The sequence below is a fragment of the Dipodomys spectabilis genome, unplaced genomic scaffold, assembly GCF_019054845.1.
Source record: "Dipodomys spectabilis isolate Male_0828 unplaced genomic scaffold, ASM1905484v1 ptg000179l, whole genome shotgun sequence".
NCBI classification, from domain to species: Eukaryota; Metazoa; Chordata; class Mammalia; order Rodentia; family Heteromyidae; genus Dipodomys; species Dipodomys spectabilis.
Genome location: NW_024870856.1, coordinates 8,979,617 through 9,004,176, shown reverse-complemented (window position 1 = coordinate 9,004,176; position 24,560 = coordinate 8,979,617). Strand labels below are relative to the sequence as shown.

The window sequence follows — 24,560 nt, the reverse complement described above, 5'->3', positions numbered from 1 at the left end:
GGGCAGACCGAATCCAGAAGGTCCAGGGCCAGGGCTGCCCAGCTCCACTTCTGCCCTGCCCGCCTGGGACACCACCACCCCACTCTGAGGGACAAGGCCAGCAGCCCCTAGTGACAGGCCCTTGTTCCAGCAAAGACACGCATGGCTTCCATCTTGCCACTTCTGTTCAGTCTTTCTGCTTCCTAGAACCAAATGAGACACCCAATCATTAACAACGCTTTATTGAGACACCCAAGGATGGCCACTCCAGTCAGGAGCACCCCTGAAGAAAAGCACAGAGCTTCCACGGCCTGCATCACAGTTCCCGACAGAGTGCAACCCAAGGAAGTTTACTCCACCCTCCATTACAAAAGGCACAAAGTCACCCGAGGCCCCAGACGCACGGTGCACGGCTAGCGAGCCACTCGACAGCATCGTGACGGTGACAGCGGCGCCCCGGCACCAGGAGCTGGGAACGCCCCCCCACAGCGGTCATCTTGAAGACAACACAGACACAGGGACCCGAACCCTGCAGGGCAGCTTTCTGCCCCCAAAGGGCCACGGGACCCAGCCCCACTCCAGATGTCACAAATCTTCCTCTGTCATCAGCATGGTAAGAGCCGTACAGCTCCTCCCCGCACACCCGCCTGCAGGCTTTAGAAGTACGCTTTACAGTCAGAGGTGGCTCTGGACTCGGTTTCCAACACCAAGGGAAGCGGCGGGCTCGGCACGCCAGTCCTCACCGGGGAGGCTCGGCTGCGGCTGAGTCACCGCCTGGGGTGCTGTCCGGGGCGTCAGCCTCTGCTTGGGGCTCGGCGCACTCCTGGGCCCCTGTCTGCACAGGCTCGGCCGCGTTCTCCCCGGTGAGAATGAGCCCCTCCTTCTTCTTCTCTCCCAGCACCTCCAGCCCCATCATCCGCAGGTAATGCAGCCGCTCGTTCTTGGGCACGAAAGTCCGAATGGAGGCTTTTCCCCGCCAGCCGCACAGCACGATGGGGCACTGAAGGGCGTCTGGACTCCTGCAAACAAGACAAGTAGGTGAGCGGGGAGCGCGCTCACTGCTGTCTGCAGACGGCTGACAGGCACGCTCACGACCCCCAAACTACTGGGGGATCCTAGCATTAGTGTGTGCGACTCCACACCTGCACACCGTACACAGCAGTGCTGCTATTCCACACTTGTGTCCTAACCTGGGACACCGTGTCCCCTGAACAAGGCCACTTCTTCCGGTGTCCTCACCAAGGGTGTCACGGGAAGGCCGTGGCTCCGTGGAGGGGGCCGCTCGCCCCGGCCTGCGCGGTAGCGTGTCTCCGGGCCCACCTTAGGACCCGGCCCGGTCCCTGGGCTCCTGCAGTCTTTACTGACTTCCCACTCCTACAGGCAAACGCGCGAAAACCCCGTTCCCACCTCCACTGCGGAGTCATCCACGCCCAGGGGCTGGCCGTGGGGGCTGACACCTCCATCCAGCTGCCGAGCCCGGCCCACTCCGGGCGTTTCAATTCCTAATCCAGGGAACAACGGCAGCTCAGCTCCACTCCCACAACCCATCGGCAGGAGTTCACACGGCCCACCCCCACACAGCCCACCGGGGCATCTGCGTGGCACTACCAACGTCCAGCCTCTGGCGGCTGCCCCACCTCCCCGCGGGCCTCTTCACCGTTCTCCACCCCAGCCCTCCAGATCCCACAGTGCACGCTCAGGCTCGATGCCGGCTGCAGCGCCCGTGTCCTCTCCCCTGCGGATCTCTGCTCTAACACAAACTCCTGGCACTGGCGGGCTCCCAGGCCCAGCTCAGTCTAGCCTCCACTGCACTTCCCCTTTCACAAATGACTTTTTTTTTTGGTCGGTTGTGGTGCAAACTGGGCCTGGGCGCTGTCCCTCAGCTCTTCAGCTCAAGGCAAGCGCTCTACCACTTGAGCCACAGCGCCACTTCCAGCTTTTTCTGCTTATGTGGTGCTGAGGAATCGAACCCAGAGCCTCACGCATGCAAGGCACGCACTCTACCACTGAGCCACCTTCCCAGCCCACAAATGGTACTTTTTACTCTACGAGGAGGCAATTGGGCTGCTAGAGCTGAGGCCTGATGCTGCCACTGGCTAGCTGAGGAGCTCCAGGAAAGCGACCTGACTTGGTCCTGGTTGCCAATATGCCAAGTACTGCCTCTTCCATTAAATCCTTCCATGTGACCCAAGCAATACTTGTGAACAACAGAACAGTGGGCCATGGCCACTGCGGCTTTGAGCTCCAGTACTCGGCTTCTGCTTCCTCAGCCCTGCCCTGGCTCACCACTCGATGTGGAAGAGATCACAGGCACATCAACTGAATCAGTGGCGGAGTTCACCATGAACCTCCTGTCAGGCGACTGCTCCATACTGTCCAAAACTGCATCACAAAGAAAAGCTGTACGTTTTATTCTGCGCAAACACAAACCCATCTGCCTGAACTGGCTGCGCTACAAAAACTATTTTTATAATGATATACAACGATAGGTTAGGTGTGGACTTTTCACAAGCCTAGTTTTAGGGCACCATTCTTCAGAGGCTCTGATGGGTCAGGAAGGTTTCCAGCACCAACAATCTGCTCACCCACAAGGACAGGACACAACACAGAAAATTAGCAAGGGTGGACAACTTACGCAGAATCCGGCTCATATTTCAGCACGACACTTCCTTTGGCTGGAAGAGAAAGGGACAATCTGTCAAGTATTTCAACTAATGGACACAAGGGCTGGGCACAGGATGAGCTGTTTTCAATAAAGAGAACGAATGGCTTGGGTTTTTGTTTTTGTTTTTTTTGGGGGGGGGGGGGAGAAGGTCCGGTCGTGGGGCCTGAACTCTGGGCCTGGGCGCTGTCCCTCAGCTCTTCAGCTCAAGGCTAGCACTCTACCACTTGAGCCATAGCGCCACTTCCGGCTTTTTTCTTTTTTTGCTTATGTGGTGCTGAGGAATCGAACCCAGGGCCTCATGCATGCAAGGCAAGTGTTCTACCACTGAGCCACCTTCCCAGCCCCATGAATGTCTTGTTTTAGGTCAGGGATCCAAACAGGAAGTGAGCCCAAGGGATGAGCAACATCTCCGGGCAGAGGCCTGAGGCAAACGCCATGGACAACCTACCACAACTCAGGGCTGTTAACCAGACCGCTTAGGAGGAGGCCAGGGATAAAACCACTGGACAATCCTCCAAATTCAACATGAAATAAACTAAGCCTCCAGCTGCCAGACAGATATAAAATGATAAGTAATAGTTATCAAAAAGTGGCTCACACCTGTAAACCTAGCTACTCGGGAGGAAGAGATCTGAGGATCGCGGTTTAAGCCAGCCTGGGCAGAAGTCCATGAGGCTCTCATCTCCAATAAACTATTCAGAAAAAGCCAGGAATGGTGCGGTGGCTCAAGTGGTAGAATACTAGATTTGAGCACAAAGAGGCTCAGGGACAGCGCCCAAGCCCTTAGTTCAAGTCCCAGGACTGGCAAAAAAAAAAAAAAAAAAAGTTATCAATGTGATCCCTTTTCTTTTTTTTTTTTGGGTCCGGTTGTGGGGTCTGAACTCTGGGCCTGGGACTGGTCACTGTCCCTCAGCTCTTCAGCTCAAGGCTAGCACTCTACCACTTGAGCCACAGTGCCACTTCCGGCTTTTTTTTTCTTTTTGCTTATGTGGTGCTGAGGAATCAAACCCAGGGCCTCAGGCATGCAAGGCAAGTGCTCTACCACTGAGCCACCTTCCCAGCCCTCAATGTAATCCCTAATGCAAGATTTAATAAAAATACAAGTATACATAGCTCCTTATCCTTCAAACTAATCTCTCCTTTCAATGGTGGTTCTTGCACAAGGAGATGCTAGACTCAAAAGAGGGTTTGGTTTTTTGCACTCTGCAGGTTGTGGCTACCAGAGTAAGAGAAAGGACTAGACTGGAAAGGTCTGATTGTGCAGCTTCCACCAAAATGAGCTAGACACACGCAATAACCAACTGTAAAAATGAACATGAACGAAAACAAAAGACAAACTACAACAGCTCAGCAAGATTATTTATATATTAAGGGTAAAACTGTCACCAGAGTCCTAATGACTAAACTTATGACACATAAAACCAATGACACACCCTCGCATTTCAACTGGTGACCAGAACATCTGGTGGAAGGGTGTCTGTCCACCACTCTAACAAAGCTGGCCAAAAGCTCAAGTGAATCCTCCCTTGTGAGTTGGTCTCCTGTGCCCTCCACAGCTGAGACTGAGTTCCTGAGACCTGTCTCCACCGGGGCTACCTGTTACCTAGACACAGGGATGCTGGGTGGCACCAGAGGCTTCTGAGCCAGCATCGCAGAGGAAGCCTTCAACGAGGCCTTTAATCCTCCCCGCATTCCAGGAGTTGGCTACAGAGCCCCTCTGGTGTAACTGGCTGTGTGAATGATACACCATGCAACTGCCCCTTGGTACACACTGCGGCACAGGTTCGAGGATGTGCATGCTCTCCATATAGGACAGCACAGCACTGACCTGGAGCTCATCCTCACCTCTAGATTACCACGTGAACTGTGGTTACACTGTACTTTTGAGAGTACTGACAATCATTCTTTCCTTGAACATTTCAAATTCATGCTTGGCTGGATCTAAGAATGTGGAATGCACAGGTATGGAACAGCTAATAGCAATGAAATATGTGGGTCAGAAAAACACCTCCAAAAGAAAACACACCCACACCAGGTTATGCCTTTATACAGTTCAACTACTTACTTAGGTCCTTGGCTTGACTGTAGGTCTCACTGCTAAGTTTTCTAAAAAAAGGGTTTTCCTGGGTCAACAATATCTTGACATCTTCCATTGATATAGTTATAATTCTCGAATTAATGAATGGATACAATGTATATATTCCCTGTGAGCACAGGAAGATCACTGTGATTTCATCCCTGACAAGCAAAGCATCCCCTCCTGCCCAGACCTGGCTCTCCTTGTGGGGGGCCCTCACCACAGCCCGCCCTCCCGCCCAGAGCCACACCCACAGGAGCTCAATAGCCTGCACGGATCCCACAGCTGCAGCAGCCTGCAGGCTGCGAGCTGGATGGAGAGCCCCATTGCACTCGCCACTGCTTCCTACTAACCCACACTTGAGCGCCTCAAGTCTTCCCAAATTACCTCCTGTGCCAACCGGAAGGCACAGTCAAACTCTTCACCACTGTTATTTCGACACCACACCTTTATCCCCGTGTTAATAACCTGCAAGAGGAAAACAAGATGAAACACACGAAGTCTGGAGAACCACCAGAACAAGCTCCGCTGGTACTGAAAGGGGGCAAGCTAGGCTGGATGGCACAGCGACAGCAGGGAGAGAAAAGAGAAAGGCCACCGCACTGCAGGGCCTGACCGCCAGGTGCAAACTGCGGGCACATCCTCCTGGCACCAGACACGACCAGAAGAGAAGTGATAGACCCAATACTTCAAAAATACAACAGGTCAGCAGACGCTATCACCCACCATGTCACGTGGCCCTGACAACCCTGGAAAGGGGAGAGGGAACAAGGGGTTCAGACCTCAGTACTGTCACGCAAACATACCTGACACGCAGACCCTCAGGGCAGGCTTGGCGCCGTGCGGGTGAGGGAAAACGCTAAGTGCGCCAAGGAGGGAAGGGAATGAAAAGGGCTGGACAGCATAAGTGTACAGACAATGTCTGAAAGGACAGAGCACAGGGCCCAAGGGAGAGCAGGCCTGCCACCACCCTGGCTGGGCAGGCCCAGAGAAGCGGAACAGCCCCAGGCGGCACAACAGCTCACGGGCGCCCACAGCCGAGCCAGGGCCTACCTTCATCTTCTCACTGTTGTTGAGCAGCACGTTGCGCAGCTCCTTAGAAACCATGTAGAGCTGCCGCTTCTTCCCTTCTGTAGTTCGAGTTAACAGATTCATCCTTGGGAATGAAGGATCCAAAGCATAAAACTTCCTGCAAAAGGAAGCATGCTGTTTCAGTTCACAAGCCGCGCCTCGCCCGCCCCTTTCAGAGCCGCCATCTATAACTGCAGGTGTTCTGCAGCATTCATTACACCTGGACCCGCCCCACCCATGAGACAGCTTCTCTCTCCATGCGACTCCAGGGTCAAGGACCTCAAACACCAGATACCTACAGCACTCGCAAGACTTTTACAAATGTAAGCAGTAACAAAACCATCTCTCCACCCACCCAAAAAGCAGTGGAGCAGCCACTGTGATTACATGCACACTTACACTACCCTAACCATTTCCTCTATCCTTGTCTGAGTTGCCAACCCTACCCAGACCTCCTCTTCATTTCCTGGGTAAGAACTAGACAGGGCAGCCTTGGCCACTGGCCTCTATAGTTAAGAGTTTTCTAGCTCCATCTTCTTTTCCTCTTTCATTTTAAGTGAAAGGTTGGAGTAAACAACCTTTTGATTTCATCCAGCTCTAAAACACAGTTAAAGAGAAACAGGCTTTGCACAAGTTCACACCTATAATCCTGGCTAATCAGGAGGCTGAGATCTAAAGGCTCATGATTCACAGCCTACAAGCAGAAATGTTCAACAGATTCCATTTCAAAAATAACCAGCAAAAAGGCAGAGCTGGAAATATGACTCAAGTAGTATGGTAGTCTAGCAAAAGGCCCTGAGTTCAAAGCATAGGAAGAAGAAAGGGAAAAGCAAGTTGCACAGAACTAATTGTCGGTCAAATGTAAACAGTCGTACATTTCTCTTTCTACGCTCCATTTTAACAGAGAGGCTGCATTAGTCCTTACTCAATAGGTGGAAATAATGGATCATCTTCAGGAATAAATACAAATGGATCCTCTTTAAATCCAAATAACTTCATTTTCTTGGATGGAGGAGGACTAAAATGGGATGAGAATACAGAGACCTGGTTAGAAGTCAATACCCAAAAGACATCCTTTCCCACCCAGTGCTGTGTGACGGGTTCTACGGGGACCTTGCACATAAAGCCAACAGGGACCCTTCTCACCCGCACTCAGGACACAGCAAGCAGCCCACCTTTTGTGCTATTCCCCGTGTACCACATCCTCAACCCTTCCCAAAACCACTGTGGCAAAGGCCCGGGGCCATTTAATTTCCCGGGATTGTGAGGCCCTCCATCGCCTTACCCACACACTCCATCTTTCTTGGTCTCATTCTCTAAGCTGCTCACAGCTGTCTCGCTGATGTCTGCGTCCCCAGGTCCAGTCTCTGGCTGATTCTGCAGCTCACCAGACTCTGGGAGGTTTTCCTCTGTGGGAGGTGCAGGGCTTGGCTGTGAGGTTTCTCTGGTTTCTGCAGATCTGCCCTGCACCTGGCAAAGGGGCAAGGAATAATGCACTCTCTGCTGCTGAACCAATACCAAAACCACCACATTCACAAAGTCAGCTATATGTCCCTCTAACAATGGGTAAGACCACAACAGAATGTTTTTGTCAACGGGTATCACTTTAACTCTACTTGATTTTACAACAACAGAAGTTGTGGGCAGTCTCATGAAAAGAACAGAACACATGGTCCTCTGTAGATAGTGGTATACGGTGCCTGTTCTCATTTAAAAATGCTTAATGTGGTGTAAGAGACAATGGGAGACAGTTATCAACACCAGCCCCACATGATCAGGCTGGAGCCAAAACCAAGCACAGGAGAGATGAAAGGTAAGAGAGAGGTGCGAATGGTTCCACATATCTCTGGGGCCCAAGGATTTGCCCAGGAAAGAATAAGCTGCTTCATTTGTGTAGAATTTACACTGACTCAAAATGCTTTATTAATATTAAAAACCTCCCTACCATGCAGCAGGGCCCTGAGATCAATCTCTAGCAAAACAAAAACACACAACTTTAAAAACCATGCATCCTTTCAAATCGGTTACAAGATCAGTGCCTTTGTTTGAAGTTTCAACTCAGAACAATTCCCCATAAAGTGGAAGAGCAGAGCATCTGGCAACGCTGCCTCCCAGAACACCCCCCCACCCCATCCTAGACAAAGTGCACCCTCCTTTTGATTCCAGCCTCTTCAGCTCAAATGAGCCTTATAGCCAGGAGCCACATAAAAGGCACATTCTATCCATGTGGGTCTGTGTGGCCTCAATTCTAGCTGGTTGTTTAACCTGCCTCCCATTGATTTCAACTAGCTAATCATGCTTCTACCTCATGCAGCACAGGCTATACCCATGCACAGAGCTAACTAAAACTCAGCCTAACTAAAAAATGGACTTAACAGCTGAGCAACCAACAGCACACTGTGTTGTGCTAAGAACACATCTAGGGCAAACAGAAGTTACAACCCAACCACACAGGGAGGGAGGCGACCAAATGTCCAGGTAGCATCAGGTGCAAGTCAATAGAGAGCCCTGCAGAGCCCAATCCAACCCTCTGCCACGGCTGGCTGTGGACTCCGAGCACAGAACAAGCCACGAGTGCAGAGGTCAGATTACATCCTGTGAAAAGCACACTAAGGTGTGACAAGGCTGGGTGAGTGTGCCCACTGGCACACGAGAGCGCAGTGGATTCAACTTCAGCACCAAAACATCATATAAGCAGTGAAAGGCAGGTTATTGTTAAAACATAGTACTAATGCTGGGCACTACTGGCTCACACCTACACTCACAGCCACTCAAGAGGCTGAGATGACAAGGTCACAATTCAAAGCCAGCCCAGCAGGAGTGGGACTGTGGCTCAAATGGTGAGAGCAAGAAGCCTCAACAAGAAGTTCAGGGACAGCAGCCAGGCCTTGAGTTAAAGCCCTAGAACACAGACACACATACACACTCACACACACATACATACACTCACACACTCATATACACTTACACACACATACATACACTCACGCTCACACACACACACACAAAACACAGCATTAACACTGATTATCAACAAAATTATGCATTTACTACATTAAATGTAACAGTACAACTAACATCACTTCTTTAACTGAAGCCACTGGGCACTGCAGTTTATGCACATGGCTGATATTCTATTTCTATTAGGAGCACGGTGCTAAGCACTCTCACAGCTTCATTCCAAAGAGTTGGAACTACCCCGAGTTAGATTGGAAGTCTGAACCAGGCATATGTAAGTTGTACATACAGTCACAGCTATTTGGGAGGGAGTGTAATTGGGGAGGATCATGACTCAAAGTCAGGTAATGAAAAAAGTAAGGCTCTCTATCTCAGCTAACCAGCCTGACGTGGTGTGTGCCTATCGCTGCAACAGCAAGGTAGGCATTGGCACAAGGATAGTTATCAGAGGTCAGCCCTGGGCAAAAACTGCAAGGTTCTATCAGCCAAAGGGCTGAAGGCATGTCTCAACTGGTAGAGCCAGAGAGCAGGGCTCAGAGTTCAAACCCTAGTGCCACCAAAAAAGTTCCCAAGTGTGAGTTGCAGACGCAAAGTGAGGCCCTACCTAACTTACTGCAAACACCATGAAGTTCAACAGGAAGTGAAGGGTCTTCACCATTACCAGGGAGCAGGACATAAGGTTAACCAGGACCACCTGCTCCAGAAGATGCTGAAGCCTTCAAGAAACATCTCCTGCCTTTCTAAGGCCAAATGCCATGTGTCCTAATTTCCAAGCATCGACTCTCCAAGAAACATACGTTTTTCACACTGAGACTAAGACATCAACTGTCACTACAGGGAGACTCATGCAGTAACAGTGTTGGGGAGACACAGGCATACGTAAGTGGGGCTGTGAGGCCGCACGTGGTAGCCCCCAGCAAGGGGAACCGGTGGGCAGTGTGCAGTCATTATGAATGGGTCCTTCTGGGACCTGATGGCCTGTGGCCAGCTGAGAGGACATGCAGAGAGGAGGACATGGCACAGATAGTAGCTCCACACTCCTGGTCTCAAGAGCAGTTTTGCAGGAGAGTGGGGCACTACAGACTGGATTGGGGACCTTGTACACACTAGGTGAGGGCTCTACCATTTGGGCCATACCTCCTGTCCCACAGCAGTTTTCATGTCTTTTCCACTGCTATCAAATGACTGATTAAGAGGTGGACAGAATGCATTCCCCTAACACTGAGAAAAAGGCATGCTTTTGAGAAACTTAAAATTTAGATGAGATCCCCGTGCTCGGGCTCAACCCCTCCCCTCTCACCCCCAAGCCCCTCCTTATTTCTTCTGTATATCTTCCACTGAAGTTTAACTTCTGTCTCAAATGTACAAAACATCAAAAGTTCTATTATATTTTGGAAAAAAGCCTTACCTTTGGTTGCCGTTTATTCCATGGCATTGAAGATTTTTTGACCAGTACTGCCACAAAGAACCCTCCAGTATTCTGATGATGGGGTAATATTCTAAGGCTGAACACAAAGAAGGTAAGAAAAGAGATAAGAGCACTTAAGAAAAGAGATAAGGAGAGATAAGAAGGGTTAATAGGATAAATGTAATGGATTACATTGCATGCGCCACAGAAATGGAACCCCATCTACACAATTCATATACACTAACAAAACCTAAAATTCATGTTTCCAAAGATCTAACCAATTTCATTTACAAACACTATGCCACTAACAGGCAGCGAGGGCATCTCAGCTGCTAGAATGGAGGGCCCCACATATGGGATGGCCACTGGACCAGCCACCCCCCTTCTCCAAGCCCCGCTGTTCCCACAAACTGACCACCGCTCTAGGTGCATGGCCTGTAACTTCTCCAGGTCCTTTGGCGGGAACATGGTAGGTCGGATTTGGGTATGCCGACTGTGGGGGACCTCATCCCAGTCGGCAAACCACTGCCCATCTCTTGTCATGACCTGCAAAAGAGCACAGCCACCACCACTCAGCACGCCAGGAGCAGTGCATGCCCCAAGCATACAAAAGGCGGGGCGGGAAGTTATCGCAAAGAAAGCAGCAAGCAATCTTTAAAAACAACCTAGTTCAAATACTGTCATTCCAAAAACCAGGACGGCAGCTATAAAGAACGCTTTTCACTCACTTTCTTTTCTTTGATTTAAAAAAGTCTCAAGACTGCTCAGTTTAACACAGCAAATTGTTTTTGAATCCCAGTCCACAAAAAATAAAGCAGAACAGTGCTAATGGGGAGACCAACACCAAAGCTGGTTTCCACAGAAGGATGAAGGCCAGATGACTTCCCATTAAGAGGGAAGCAGGTAGAATCATACCATCTGTCATTAAATATAATTTGCAAATGAATTCTGAGTTGCACAACCTGATGACGTATTGATGCCTGTTATCCAAACACCAATGCTTTCTACTATTCTTGGCTCTTTGGCTTTTCAAGCTGTTCTTGCCTATTTAAGTCTGAGTCTTTGTAGCAGGATTACCTTCCACTGAGTGACTCCAGGCATCCACTTCAGTCCTGGCAGTTCACCAGATACATCAGCAAGCTCCAGAGCACCTACACAGAAAAATAAATAAGAGGAAAAGTTGAAGAAACCAGACACTAAAAGATCACACAGTATGATTCCATTCCCAGGCGATGTTAGAGAAGGCAAACTCTCTGAGAGTTTGGGAGAGTGGGTCAGCGGCAGCTTGAGGCCGCAGTAGGACAGGAAGTGAATGTTAATGGGAACAAAGAACCTTCTTGAGATGGACAAAATGTCTAAAATCTGGGCTGAAGAGTACTCAACTTGGTGGTTTCTAAAAATCACATACCTGAACACTTAACTGAAAATGAATGGGATGCTATGTAAATCAGAGCTCAATAAAGGTACGAGAGAGCTCCAGTAAGAATGCAAGCAGATGCTACTCTGCAGGATCAACAGCAGGCATGAGACACTGCAGCTTGATTCAGAGAACATGGCCTAACTCTTTGTTCTAGACACATTGTCAGATGACTTGGGTCTTCAGACCTTTTATCAAAGAAGCACCCAGAACCAAACTGAAACTAAGTTTTAGGAAGTTCTGCTAAAACTTCCCATCAGGACACAGAGATCCACTTTTAAAACATAGTGACCAAAAAATAAAAATTAAAAAATTAAAAAAAAAAACACCACAGTGACCACAGTTTTGAACACATTACTGTCCAAAGGGTCTGCAAGTGATACCAGCAGCTAGCTGCAAGGAATCATGTGAACAAATCAAGCCAGTTACACCCTAAAAATCTGAAGTCTAAAAAGATTCTCAAACATTCACGCAGAAAACCAGCAGTTAGATCACAAATGCTCAGAGGAACAATCCAGACAGCGAGGAAGACCACCAAAAAGCCACGCTGAAAAGAGCTGGGTTGTCAGACAAGATGTGGATGCACCTGCCAGGGCCATGGAACTGTTCAGTGGCTGCCCACCCCTCATGCTTGCTAACGCTGCAACCTGGCCCCACTGGGCTTCCCTTCCCCAAGGCTCTTGCTTACTTGACCTTTCCACAGACGCATTGTGTGCCAGACTGTGGTCACTCACCCACCTCCCCAACTGTTTTAGAAACGTTCCCTCCTATTGCCAAAAAGATACACAGCTTAAGCAGAACTTGGATTCCTCCACTCTCAGGTGGAGTCTTGCTGTTTAGGATAGTCCTTCAAAGGCTGAAGCCAAGAACCTGACTACCCAACTCCAAAGACTGGTTTGTCCTGCGCGAGGACAGTTCTGTAATAAGAACTGTGAATGGAGTCGGGCGCTGGTGGCTCATACCTGTAATCCTACCTACTCAGGAGGCTGAGATCTGAGGATCACAGTTCAAAGCTGGAAGGAACATCTATCTGTGAGACTCTTATTTCCAATTAACCACCAGAAAAACAGAAGTAGTGCTGTGGCTCAAGTGGTAGAGTGCTAGCCTTGAGCTGAAGAGCTCAGGGACAGCACCCAGGCCCAGAGTTCAAGTCCCATGACTGATGAAAAAACAAAAGAAAAAAAAAAGAAAAAGAAATGTGAATGGAAAATAGCTCGAGTGTAAGGAAAGAGGAACTGGGTAGACATGAAGTGAACTGCAAGAGCTGTGAGAGAAAATAAAGAATGCCAACCACAAATGGTCACAAACCACAAATGAAGGCAAGTCCTATTGTGAGAAGAATCCTTCCTACCTGGGCAGGGCCTGGCTTCTGGTTCCAGCCACAAGCATCAAACACAAGGACAATGACACAGAGTGCTCAGGCAACAAGAGATGAAACACAGTGACAAACAACATCCATAAACTTTCTGTCATGCACAACCAGGCCTGGCCTCTCATTCCAGGTCAAGAAAACCCCACCCAGAACCAGGGATACCTGTCTCTTTACTTTGATATTACTGTATCATAGCAAAACTCACTATGTTTTGAGCCTATGAATCAACTGAGATTTTTTTTTGCATATGAATACAGTATAGGGGTTTGTCTTGACATTTCCATATATGTACACTACATCTTCTCTTCTTCATTTGCTTTGGTTTGGCTTTTTGGTTTTTATTTTTGGTGCTATTGGGATTTGAACTTAAAGAACCTTGCATTTGTTAAGCAGGTGTTCTACCATCTGGTGACATGACATGGTGCTATCCCTTTTTGCTTTAGTTTTTTTCCAAAAAGGTCTCACACCCTTGCCCAGATTGGCTTCCATGGCGAACCTCCCACCTCTGCTTCCCAGAGAAAGCTTTATAGCTGTGTATCACCATGAGCAGCTTCTTCTGAACTCTGACAAATTACAACACAATGATCCACAACAGGCTCATCACAGAACATGACCGCGCCTGCGTAGAGTCCTAAGAGTCCCAGAGACAGGACAGAGGGTGGTTCTCAGGACACAGGGAGACTTTTTTTTAATAAGCTAGTTTCAATTTTGCAAAGTAATTCTGGAAATGTACAGTGGTTGCACAGCAACATCAATCAAGCTAATTCTGTTGAACTGTATACTTAACAAACGAGTAAGAGGTAAACACTTTGTTTTGTATATCCTGCAATCACTAACAAACACTGTACCTTAAAGCCCCCACACGCCAAATAATTCAATATACGATGGTGGGCCCGCTGCAGGAGGCTGTTTTTAAGTAGGGCTTCTCATTTTAGAGGCTGTGACTGCAAAGCACACACGCTAATGTTCAGGAAAAGGTCTGCAGGAGCACACAACTCAGCACACTGACCTTCGCTCTTCTCCAGCAAGGATGCTATGACTGCTTCATCCTCGATGGGGTTCAGCGAGCACGTGGAGTACACCATCCTCCCCCCTTCTGCCAGCTGCTCCGCGCCACGCGTGGCAATCCGCAGCTGTAGACTAAGGGGGACCCCAGGTTACCACAGACTGCACACATCCCCAGAGCACACAGGCGTAACATACTGATCCACGATGTCACACACGCTATAATAAAAACCTTTCAAAGTTGCAAGTGAAGTAAGGCATAGTTATACAAGCTGTTCTGTATCATTAAATAGCATCCATTTACATGAATGTATTCTGTCCTGTTAATCTTTTTCAGTACATCAACAAGCAAAACACAAACCTGGTTAAGTTCAACTCACTACAGGAATTTCTCTATTAAAAACTTCCATCTTTGGGTGGGTGCTGTTAGCTCATGCTTTTTAATCCTAATTACTCAGAAGGCTGAGATATGAGGACCACGGTTCAAAGTCAGCCAGTGCAAGAACATCCATGACACTCTTATCTCCAATTAACCACCAGAAGACCGAAGTGGCACTGTGCTTCAAGCTAGCCTTGAGCTGTAGAGCTGGGGGACAGTGCCCAGGCCCAGAGTGCAAGCCCCACGACAGACCAAAAAACCCTCCATATTTGTACAAACATGGTTTTTCTACAGAAAATTTGTGTCTATACATTGTAAAACTTAACCTCTATACAGGTGGACCCATTGCAACAATGAGATGTACAGGATGTTATGTCGAAAAATGAACCTTACAACTTTGGTGCGGGGATGGGGGTGGGGGAAGAGATGGAAGGGACGGTAATGGGAAACAGAGGAGGCAATAATGCTTGATAAGAAATGTACTCATGCCGGGCGCTGGCGGCTCACGCCTGTAATCCTAACTACTCAGAGGCTGAGATCTGAGGATCACAGTTCAAAGCCAGCCCGGGCAGGAAAGACTGTGAGACTCCTATCTCCAATAAACCACTAGAAAACCGGAAGTGGTGCTGTAGCTCAAGTGGTAGAGCGCTCACCTTGAGCTGAAGAGCGCAGGGACAGTGCCCAAGCCCAGAGTTCAAGCCTCACGACCAACCCCCCCCCTCCCAAAAATGTACTCATTACCTTGCTTATGTAATTGTAACCCCTCTGTACTGTATTTCACAATTAAAAAAAAAATCTTAACCTGTGCCCTCACTTCAGAAGAGTAAGAAAAGTTTAGTAAGAAAAACTATGGCCAGAATTAGATGTCTATGAACATAAACATTAGATGTTTATGTTCATATCTAATGTTTATATTCATAGACACCTAATTCATATTAAAGAAAAAAAGAATATAAAGTTCTACAGACAGAATAATTTCAGCTGCTCCAAATGGAGATTAAAATGAATATCCTACATGGAAAAACCTCATATTACACCCAACATTAACAGACATCATCTCAATGATTTTTTTTTTTTACTATTTTTAATTATCTTCCAAATTTTGAGTATTTTTCTTATCAGAAAAAAGCGATATAGGACTGGGAAGGTGGCTCAGTGGTAGAGTGCTTGCTCTGCATGCATGAGGCAGGCCCTGGATTCGATTCCTCAGCACCACATAAACAGAAAAAGCTGAAGTGGTGCTGTGGCTCAAGAAGTAGAGTGCTAGCCTTGAGCTGAAGAGCTAAGGGACAGTACCCAGGTCCAGAATTCAGGCCCCTCATCAACAACAACAAAAAGCCTTATGCCTATAATTCTAGCTACTCAAGAAGCTGAGATCAGAGGATTGCTGTTCAAAGTCAGCCCAAGCAGGAAAGTCTATGAAACTCTTATCTCCAATTAACTACTAGAAAACCAGAGGTAGCACTGTGGGGCTCAAAGTGGTAGAGCAGAAGCCTTAAGCAATATAGCTCAGGAACAGTGCCCCGCCCAGGCCCTGAGTTCAAGTTCAAGCTCCATAACCAAAAAGAAAAAAAAAACAAAACCATTTTAAGTATATTAAAAGGTCAAAAAACAAAGAGCTTAAAAAAAAGCTAAGTTAAAACTTAAAGAAGGTAACGATCATTTCATGGAAGCATGTTTCAAAAGTCACTGGAATCGTTAGGAAGGCCTTCTGAATTAATGCACACAAGCTCGGACATGTAAGCAAACTATAAGGGCCTGTTATTAACTGTCAGCCAGACACTTACTGGCGACTAAGCACCTGTAGAATGCTCGGCCACACAGCTGTAACCTATGTGTTCCAGGTAGAACCAGCTATCCTGTCACTCACCCATGCAGCTGCAGGCTGTTTAGGGTGCTCCACTTCTTCCAAACGTCAATGTTTTTTCTCATGGTGCCATCTCCACTGAGAAGAAAGTATTTATCAACTTGCAATTTTGCACAGGTAGATGACCAAAGTTTAATAGGCTTGTCACACACAAGGTGAATTGCATTACAAGTACTACTATAAATACCAATTAGAAAACAATCTAAATCCTCATCAACATCAAACCAACTTTCTATTTCAGTTTTCAGGACATACAAACATAATTTTTATTAAAATCATACTTATTTTAACTTTTAATTTAAAAGGGAAATAATGGATCTGAACAGAAATCTATTCAGTTGTAAAAAAAAAATTTACTTCTATTTTGGAGAAACAGAAGTAATAAGAGTAAACTATCAACAGTATCCTTATTCACAGTACGTAGGATTTTGCATTCCTTCATATTTTTTAGTATGCACGCATATGACAGAAATCTGAGGAGATCCAAGACTGAATAGGAAATGCCTATTTTGTATGTATGTCATACATATTCCCTGACTTTAGGATCGAATTTTTTACTTGTGGCATCACGCCAGAATTCAAAAAGTTCCAGACTCTGGAACCCTTTCATGTTCAGATTAAGAACGCTCAACCTATACTAGCAAACTCATTTGTAGATCTAGGAGTACCTTGAATATGCTAATGAGAAACCTGAGTTAGTCAATAGACACTTTAATCAGAATAAACAATAAGTTTATCAAAGGGTTTAAGACAACAAATTCAATTAAGCAATTTCATTCCATTACCAATTTTTTTCTATAGTAAAAAACACTTCTGACTTTTCATTATTCTCTAACAAAAATTATTTTCACATTTTCGTGACATTACTCCCACGTGCATCTTTTACATTACAGGATGTCCATACCCAACTAGGGCTGACGTTCTGTCAAGTTTCATTTCCCTTGTTGGTGCAGTCACATGTGCTGTAGTGGGAGGGTCCACCGGACAGGAATATCCTATAGCCCTGGCTGGATGCTGGTGGTTTGTAGAGTGGAAAGTGCATTGTAACTCCAGGGTGCTTCTTACAACTAACCACTCTTAAGAGTGCTTTATTCTCAGAATATAAGCTACACGTTTTATTTCTCATCAAAAGAACATAAAGTGTTTCTACCCTAGAGAAAAACATTTCCTAAGGGTAAATTAGCTATCTGTAACCTAAAAAAAAATTAGCACATGAGTAATATTTGTCTCAGAATGGAGTTACACTCTACTTACCATGTTGCAAGGGGGAGGGGGTTCATTTCAGGTTTTTTACTCAAGTGTACACTTATTTTTAAGCAGCATTTCTCGGGTCATGTTGACTCAGTGCTACTCAGTGGTACCAGCTGCAATGTTCAATTTCTGCCAGTAGCTCTGCCACTGGTCTAAACAAAATGCAATCTTCACAACAGTGCTGACAGCACCTGCGGCCATTTCTGAGCTCTGGTCTCCACACATCCAGCCACTCAGGTGCTAACCCTGGGGCCTGCCTGCATGCCTTGGCACACGTGTCTGCACCAATAGTCTTTCCTTGCTGGAGAGTTATTTAGTCATGCTAGGGGCTACGGAGTGCGTTTTATACCTAAACTCTAAATTTCTATCATTTACTGCTTAAAAATTGAAGCTCAGAACATACTTTCTCAAAAGTCTTAACTCCTAAATTTCTTTTGTTACTAAATAAATTTAGCACAAAAGTTCAATCTGATTATGCATTACTCTATGACATTTTCCCCCACACATATTGGAAGAAAAGATGCAAAATGGTCCCAGGCAATACTCTAAAACGTAACACAGTGATCATTTATGAGTCTGCACTTCTCCTGTGCTCCTTCTACCTTTGTTAGGACCAGTGCTGCCTCACTAACAGCCCAAGTCCGTCTCTGGGTTCAGGCTCACGACATCTCTCTCTACACTGGTATGAGAATCACAGCTCTAGTCCTGTAGTCCTGTGTGGTTCAATTTCAGTCTACAATTAATTTCTTTGTGGATTGGGGGCTTTCTGGCCTCTGAGCAATATAAATACCTGCAAGGGACATCACATAAAATTCGATCATAGAAGAGAATCTCTTTCCTTCCGTCCATATCCACTGTGAGTCTAGGGATGCTGGACGCGTCATGGTTTACCACCATGATGCAGGGACTGCTTAACCTTTTGGCCTGATGAACGAGCAGATAGCAGCGCTTGTTGTCCACATCATTAGCGATAACAAATCCCTCTGGGAATATAAAATTGTAGTGTCAGGTGTGATGTGCACAAGTGGAACAATTTCCTGAAATTATGAGAGGCAGTCCACCAAACTTAAGACCTGAGGTCAAGGGTTTGTACAACAATGGAAGTGGTCCCCAAGGGGAGTCAGGAATTTGAACACCCCAAAAGTCCTGAACCATTAATCATTTTGTACCGATTATTTTGTAAATGACTTCTTTCCCATGACTCAACTATTAGTTACAGAGGTGAACGAGGAGATCAGGTAACGAACACCACAATCACCTGACAAGTGTTACAGTATTGCCAGTATGTGAGGGCTCTGCCTACTGGCCCTGGTGCTCACTCCCCACTCCCCACACTAAAAACCAGTAGGAACTTTAATAGGTACTGCCTCTGCTCATTTCTGATTTTTCCCACACCCCAACAAAAAGGCAAATATACCCAGCAATATTTATAATCAGGATGCAAAACATAAGCATAGGCAGAGGAGAGAAGCTGCCCCTGTGGGCATGTGGAGGTTCCTCATGACTACTTTGGAGACAACAATTCAAATTATCGAATAAACATATTAAGAAAAATATAACCTTTGAATAATGTAAGAATATATGACTTAAAAAAAAAATAACTCACTTCAGCTAATAAGTATGCCATTAACAGAAGCAAGGCTACTGGCTTAAAGGAAACAAGGCAGGCGGTAGCAAACACAGGGATGTTATCTTTCTCTTGGAGAACCCCCGATAAGGGGCAACGGCAGTAACTGTGGGAAAGCGTTCTCTGCAGGCTCCTTGCACCTGCAAGGGAAGTGGCACGCCTCCTGCTTCAAGAAGTGTCCAACACTGCCCAGAACTTGCTTGTTTTTGCTGGAAACTCCAACTGTAAAATCTCTTAGTACAGATGACCAAAACAAAAGGAAGAAAAAGAAAAAACCCTACCATTTGATTTTCCAGAAAAATAATTCTAAAGTTCCCCCAAGTAGTCAATGTGTGTGCTCAAGAACCCTTGGTTCTAGCAGGCAAAAAACACCTGGCTCTAACTTCAATAAACAGAAAGCCTGTGGCTGTCACAGCCATGCTATTGTTAAGATTGTTCCCTGTCTACAGCCACCCAACAATACCTGGAAAGGGGACGTTCATGTCTGCATGCAGCATTTCAATTAGCTGTGTGGTCTTCGATCCAGGGGCTGCACACATATCTAAGATCTAGACAAAACGAAACAAGTGATGCTAAAAAAAATAAATATTCTAGACTTAATTTTTAGCCATACTAGTATCTTGATTGCTATTCTAAGACCTAACCATACACTTCTGCATGGAGTCAATCTGTAACATGTCATTTGACTTGTACAAGTCAAATGTCTAGCTACCTCCACCCCCAAAACTTACTGAATCAGGGTGCCTAGGGGATGGGAACAGAATGACACTAGAAATCAGTGAACACTGACATTAGACAAGGCTGTGAATGATGCTAAAAGGCAGGACACTTCCAGTCAGCATTTGTCAGCTCTCGAGGTGTGCTTCACTTTACCCATCTGGAAAATTCAGAGTGCTGGTCTAGTACCTGCCCCTCAGCCCTCATATAACAAGCTCTCTGATTTTCAGTGTTATCTGGCCAAATAATCTATAATGAATAAATTGAAAAACTCTGGAGGAGGAAAGTTATGAGAACTACAAAATTTAAATGGGACAAAAGTATAAAAGAGAATCTAAAATACAGAGTGGAACAAGAATTAACTATATTAAAAGGTTTCGTTTCGCTGAACTGGTAGAACTCCTCCATTCCCCCTCCCCCCCCTTCTTCCCAGCGACTACCTTATGATGTGGCCGGACACCAAGCAGCAGTGGCGGGATCATGCTGACGGCTTCCTGACGACTGATGTTCCCCTTAAGGGGGAAAACGCAGCAATGAGGAGGGTGGGGAAGAATTTCAATCTCAGGCATTATAACAAATGCAACAGAAAAATAATCACGTTTTTATACAAAACAAAAGGATTGAGAGTATCACAAAGATCTAATTTTTACAACAGTGGGTAAACAGTTGCTATCTAAAGGCAACCATTAAGAACAACCTAAATCATTAGTTAGAAAATCACGCAGGACACTGAAATATCATGTCCAATTCCTCCTAAGCACAGGGCTAAATGAACATGTCTCAAAGGCAATCTGCTATCTTAAGACACCTTAGGCAGTAAAGGAGCACCAGAGCAGAGCAGTCAGAAATGAAAGCTGGTGCATACACTCACAGGAGTCTTAACATTGAGTGTGATGTACCCATCACTCCCAGTGACTTAACATGATGCATGCCTTGTCTACAGCCTGAAGAACACGAACAATCCAAAGATGCCTACTTACAGATTCAGTCTCGCTGACCAGGAACTGATGAAACTTTTCCAACTGTGGAGACTTTCTCAAGATTTTCCGACTTAAGTTTGTGTGCCAGGCAAGTTCTTCAGGATACCTGACCAAAAAGAAAGTGTAGCTCTCACAGATTGTAGACACTGAAGTGCTCCTTTGATAACTTACTGCTTCTACAGATTGCATGCCAAGTGAGACACCTAATTCCCTTCTTGTTCATAGCCACACTGCTCTCAAATGTAGTCAGCAACACTGACTGATGTCCCTGCCCTAGAGTAATGTTCTAACCAGACCACGCCGGTAAAAACCAGGCAAGCTGGGAGTAATGAACAAAATACATGCCTAATGTTACCACAAAATCAAAATGATGGCGAGGAAAGAGTGGAGAGTGTCTCTGTTCCCTGCTATGGTGGAGGCATCAGTGGAAGAGACATCACTAGGATGATCTACTTCACGTACCACATGGCACAAAGATCAAAAGAACAGAGTAGATACCTGATACTTTGCATATCTGGGATTTTGTTAACAGCAATACTGCAGTTGTTGAACATAGACTAGGCAGGCATTTGGCAGGTAGACCTTCCACCAGTTGAGCCACACCCCTAAGCTCTTTTTTGCTTGTCATTTTTCTAGTAAGAATATCACAGTTGATGCCTGTTGAACCCCTAGCTTTGATCCTATTTATGCTTCCCACATAGCTCCAATAACAGGAACACACCACACTCAGCTTCTTTCTGGCTAAGATACTATCTCAAGAACCTTTTCTCTTGGCTGACCTTGAACTGAGTTCTTCCCAATCTCTGACACTTGAGTAGCTAGAATTACAGACATGAGCCAATACAAAGGATTCAGCAAAACAAGAGTATAACCACAGCTTGAAGAGAACAGTTTAAAAAAAAAAGATTGATTACCAATCTGAAGAGCCCAACAGAAGAAAATGATGAGAGGACCAGGGCAGAACTTGAACTTGAGAGCAGAGAGCTTACTGAGCAAGTCTGAGGCCCTGAGTTAACCCAGTATGGGGAAGAAAAAGTTCCAAAGATGCCTAGAAAGATGTGCCACGGAGTATCTGTTTCCTACAGAAGCATACGGAAACCTCCTACTGGCTTAGGTGTCCTCATCCTTCTCTAACCTATTACCATACTTCCAGATATAAATCTTAAGGAGTAAATGTCCCCAGTTAAGAGCAATGCAGCCAGTCCAGGTAAAACTGAATGACAGTCTATCTCCAACTATGCCTGAGTATCAGCACCACTAGTGATATTTTCAAACCAGGAACTCAGAAGATTAGCCAATTAACTAGCCACTAGAGAGGTTTTAGAATGGGTCTCATAAAGGTCACTTTCTCTCAGGAAGAGCATACAAACCACAGCAGCTGAAGACATCCTCTTCCACTAATGTCACTACGATGGACAGGGCTCACCAACAGCAACCTGATGATCAATTCATTTTACTGCAATGGTCCTTTCAAGTTTTTAAAATCAAACAATGTAGCCCATGAGAGAGTGTGCACACACATATTTTCTCCCTTCACCCTCCTCGCCTCTCACCAAGCTTCACATTCACTCTTCTACCCCAGAAATGCATTTTGTGCAGTATCTGGCTTTGATCTCGCCAGTACTCTAATTTTATTGAACACTCAGCATTCATTCAAAAGGCATATGCCATGACAACTGTGTTATGGACCCTGAAAATCCAATGTCTGGTGAAAGAAAAAGCAAAGCCACATACTTCATGGTTACAAAGTTTATAATCACTGAAAGTTGTCTAAAAATTAAAGACACAACCATTCACTTGTCAAAAGCTGCCAGAAAGCACTTGTTCAGTTCACATCATGTAAGAAATATTTAGGATTGCTTTTTTTTCATGAGATATTTCAATAACTCAAAGTTATTTTGAAATATGAAGCCAAAACAACTTACATTAGCAACTGTTACAAGTTAATTCAGGGCTAGGCACCTCCAGTTTGTGCTCCAGGCATTTCCTAATAAAGCCTGGACCCAAGGTTCACCTTCACAAAGTAGAGAAGCTAGAGGACATACCCTGGACAGGGAAGGAAAGAAAGGGCTAACTCTTGCTAGGAACAAATATTAAAATCCCAAAGAAAAGCCAACATGATCAAGGATGATGGTACCTACCAACTTAAGGGCTGTGGAACTTCAACTTTCTGACCATCCACCTCCAGATTCTCCAATTCCTTAAAATACTTGTTCTTCAAACAATGAAGAATTTCTTTTGCATGGCTGTTGAAAAATAAGCAAGTTTCCCAAGGATCTAAAAAGATACAATGCACAGCATCTTCTCCAAGTTTGCGAATTTTTTTTGCCAGGACTGAGGCTTGAACTCAGGGCCTGGGCACTCTCCCTGAGCAATTCTTTTGCTCAAGGCTAGCACTCTTCACTTGAGCCATCGCGCCACTTCTGGCTTTTTCTGTTCATGTGGTACTGAGGAATCGAACCCAGGGCTTCCTGCGGTGCTAGGCAAGCACTCTACCCACAAAGCCCCATTCCGAGCCTTGGACGTGTTTTAGTTCATTCAAACCAACTCTACGTGAAAGGAAATGTTCTTTGGACACTGCCTTCGCTAAGATCCCTTTGAAAACCTGAGCACCCCGCGTAGCTCGGTCACTAAAGGATCAGGCAAACGCACCATTAACTCCTTCGTTCCCGACTACGCCGGCAGCCTCATCCTCACTTACACCCGATGCTGGCACCGCTTCGCTACGGTGGGGGGGGGGGGGGTCGCGGGACCGCTGGGCTCGCCCCGGCCCCGGGAGCGTGCGCAACCTCACCATCCCGGCCTCCCACCTGCAAGGCTCCGCCAACTACGCCGGCCCCCCTGGGACGCCCCGAACCCGCTCGAGGCTTCCAGAAGCCCAAGCCGCGGCGCCAGACCCCCACCTCTTGTAGCCCGTGATTCTCAGCGTGGCCGGCAGCGGCTCGCGGAGCGCAGTCATGAACTGGTCCCACTCGCCGTCGGGCACGATCCCGAGCTCGCGGTAGTAGTGCTCGAACAGCTGGTTCTCCTTGACGATCTCGGGGTAGCCGCCCTCCCAGCCCTGCGGGGAGAGGCGCGTCAGCCCGCGGCGCAGGCCTCGGCGCCGCCGCCGCCCCACCGCGCCCGGCCTACCGCGTCGCCGCGCTTCCCGCCGCCCTCGGCGCCGTCCTCCGCGTCCTCGGGCCGCCGCCGCTGCGGCTGCCGCCGTCCCCGCGCCCGCCGCCCCATTCCCCACGCGGCCGCGCACGCTGCTCGCAGAAAGCGGCCCGCCACGGCCGCGACGCCCGCAGGACTTCCGCCCGGGGCCCGAGGCCCCCGCGAGGACCGGCCTGGCCGAGCAGAAGCCGTCGAGAAACGTGCCAAAACGCCACAACGCGTCTTTCGGGAAGACGGGACCCCAGAAAAGAACATGGCTCACCACAGAAGGAAATAATAACTGAGAGGAGCCCCGAAAGCTCCCGCCCGCAAAACATCCCGCTCTTCACGTCGACTCAGGCAATACTGTAGACGACCTAGACAGCACGCGTGCGCAGATAGGAGCGGGTCAGCCGCTTCCCGGACTCTGCTGCCCAGAAGTGGGCTGAGGGGGCGGGGCTGGCGCGAGGGGGCGGGGCCCGCACTACGCGGGCGTGGCCCTCCTGGGACTCGGGCTCGCCCCAGGCGCGTGCGGACGTGAGGGGGCGGGGCCTGTCCCAGACGCGGGCGCGGCCCGGCTCCGGGGAGCTCGGTCGGGGATGCGCGTGGCTCCACGCTCCCCCGGGTAGCAGGCTTGGTTCTGGTCCCGGCC

The 24,560-nt window shown here is 47.3% G+C and overlaps 1 protein-coding gene across 1 annotated transcript; it reads right to left on the bottom strand.

Annotated features, from left to right (window-relative positions):
- Window positions 1-204: 204 nt before the first annotated feature.
- Nsun2 (NOP2/Sun RNA methyltransferase 2) lies at window positions 205-24,016 on the bottom strand. Its single transcript, XM_042695235.1, has 19 exons — window positions 23,906-24,016; window positions 23,677-23,834; window positions 22,915-23,019; window positions 20,774-20,879; window positions 20,234-20,305; window positions 19,540-19,624; window positions 18,240-18,432; window positions 16,202-16,276; window positions 13,957-14,087; window positions 11,236-11,309; window positions 10,574-10,704; window positions 10,159-10,255; window positions 7,078-7,262; window positions 6,718-6,810; window positions 5,775-5,910; window positions 5,109-5,189; window positions 4,710-4,848; window positions 2,615-2,654; window positions 205-998 (listed from the first exon to the last, which is right to left on the bottom strand). The coding sequence occupies exons 1-19, from the start codon at window positions 23,999-24,001 to the stop codon at window positions 719-721; spliced, it is 2,277 nt and encodes a 758-aa protein (XP_042551169.1). The 5' UTR covers window positions 24,002-24,016; the 3' UTR covers window positions 205-718.
- Window positions 24,017-24,560: the final 544 nt, after the last annotated feature.

What these genes read in the sequence shown, in the direction of transcription:
- Nsun2 (XM_042695235.1), bottom strand. Translation starts at nt 24,001, where the DNA reads ATGGGGCGGCGGGCGCGGGGACGGCGGCAGCCGCAGCGGCGGCGGCCC. An exon ending in CTTGCTGGAGAAGAGCGAAG is followed by an intron (nt 11,310 to 13,956) that starts GTCAGTGTGCTG and finishes TTTTCTGTGTAG; the next exon opens with GTGCTCTGGAGCTTGCTGAT. An exon ending in AAATATGAGCCGGATTCTGC is followed by an intron (nt 999 to 2,614) that starts GTAAGTTGTCCA and finishes TCTTGTTTGCAG; the next exon opens with GAGTCCAGACGCCCTTCAGT.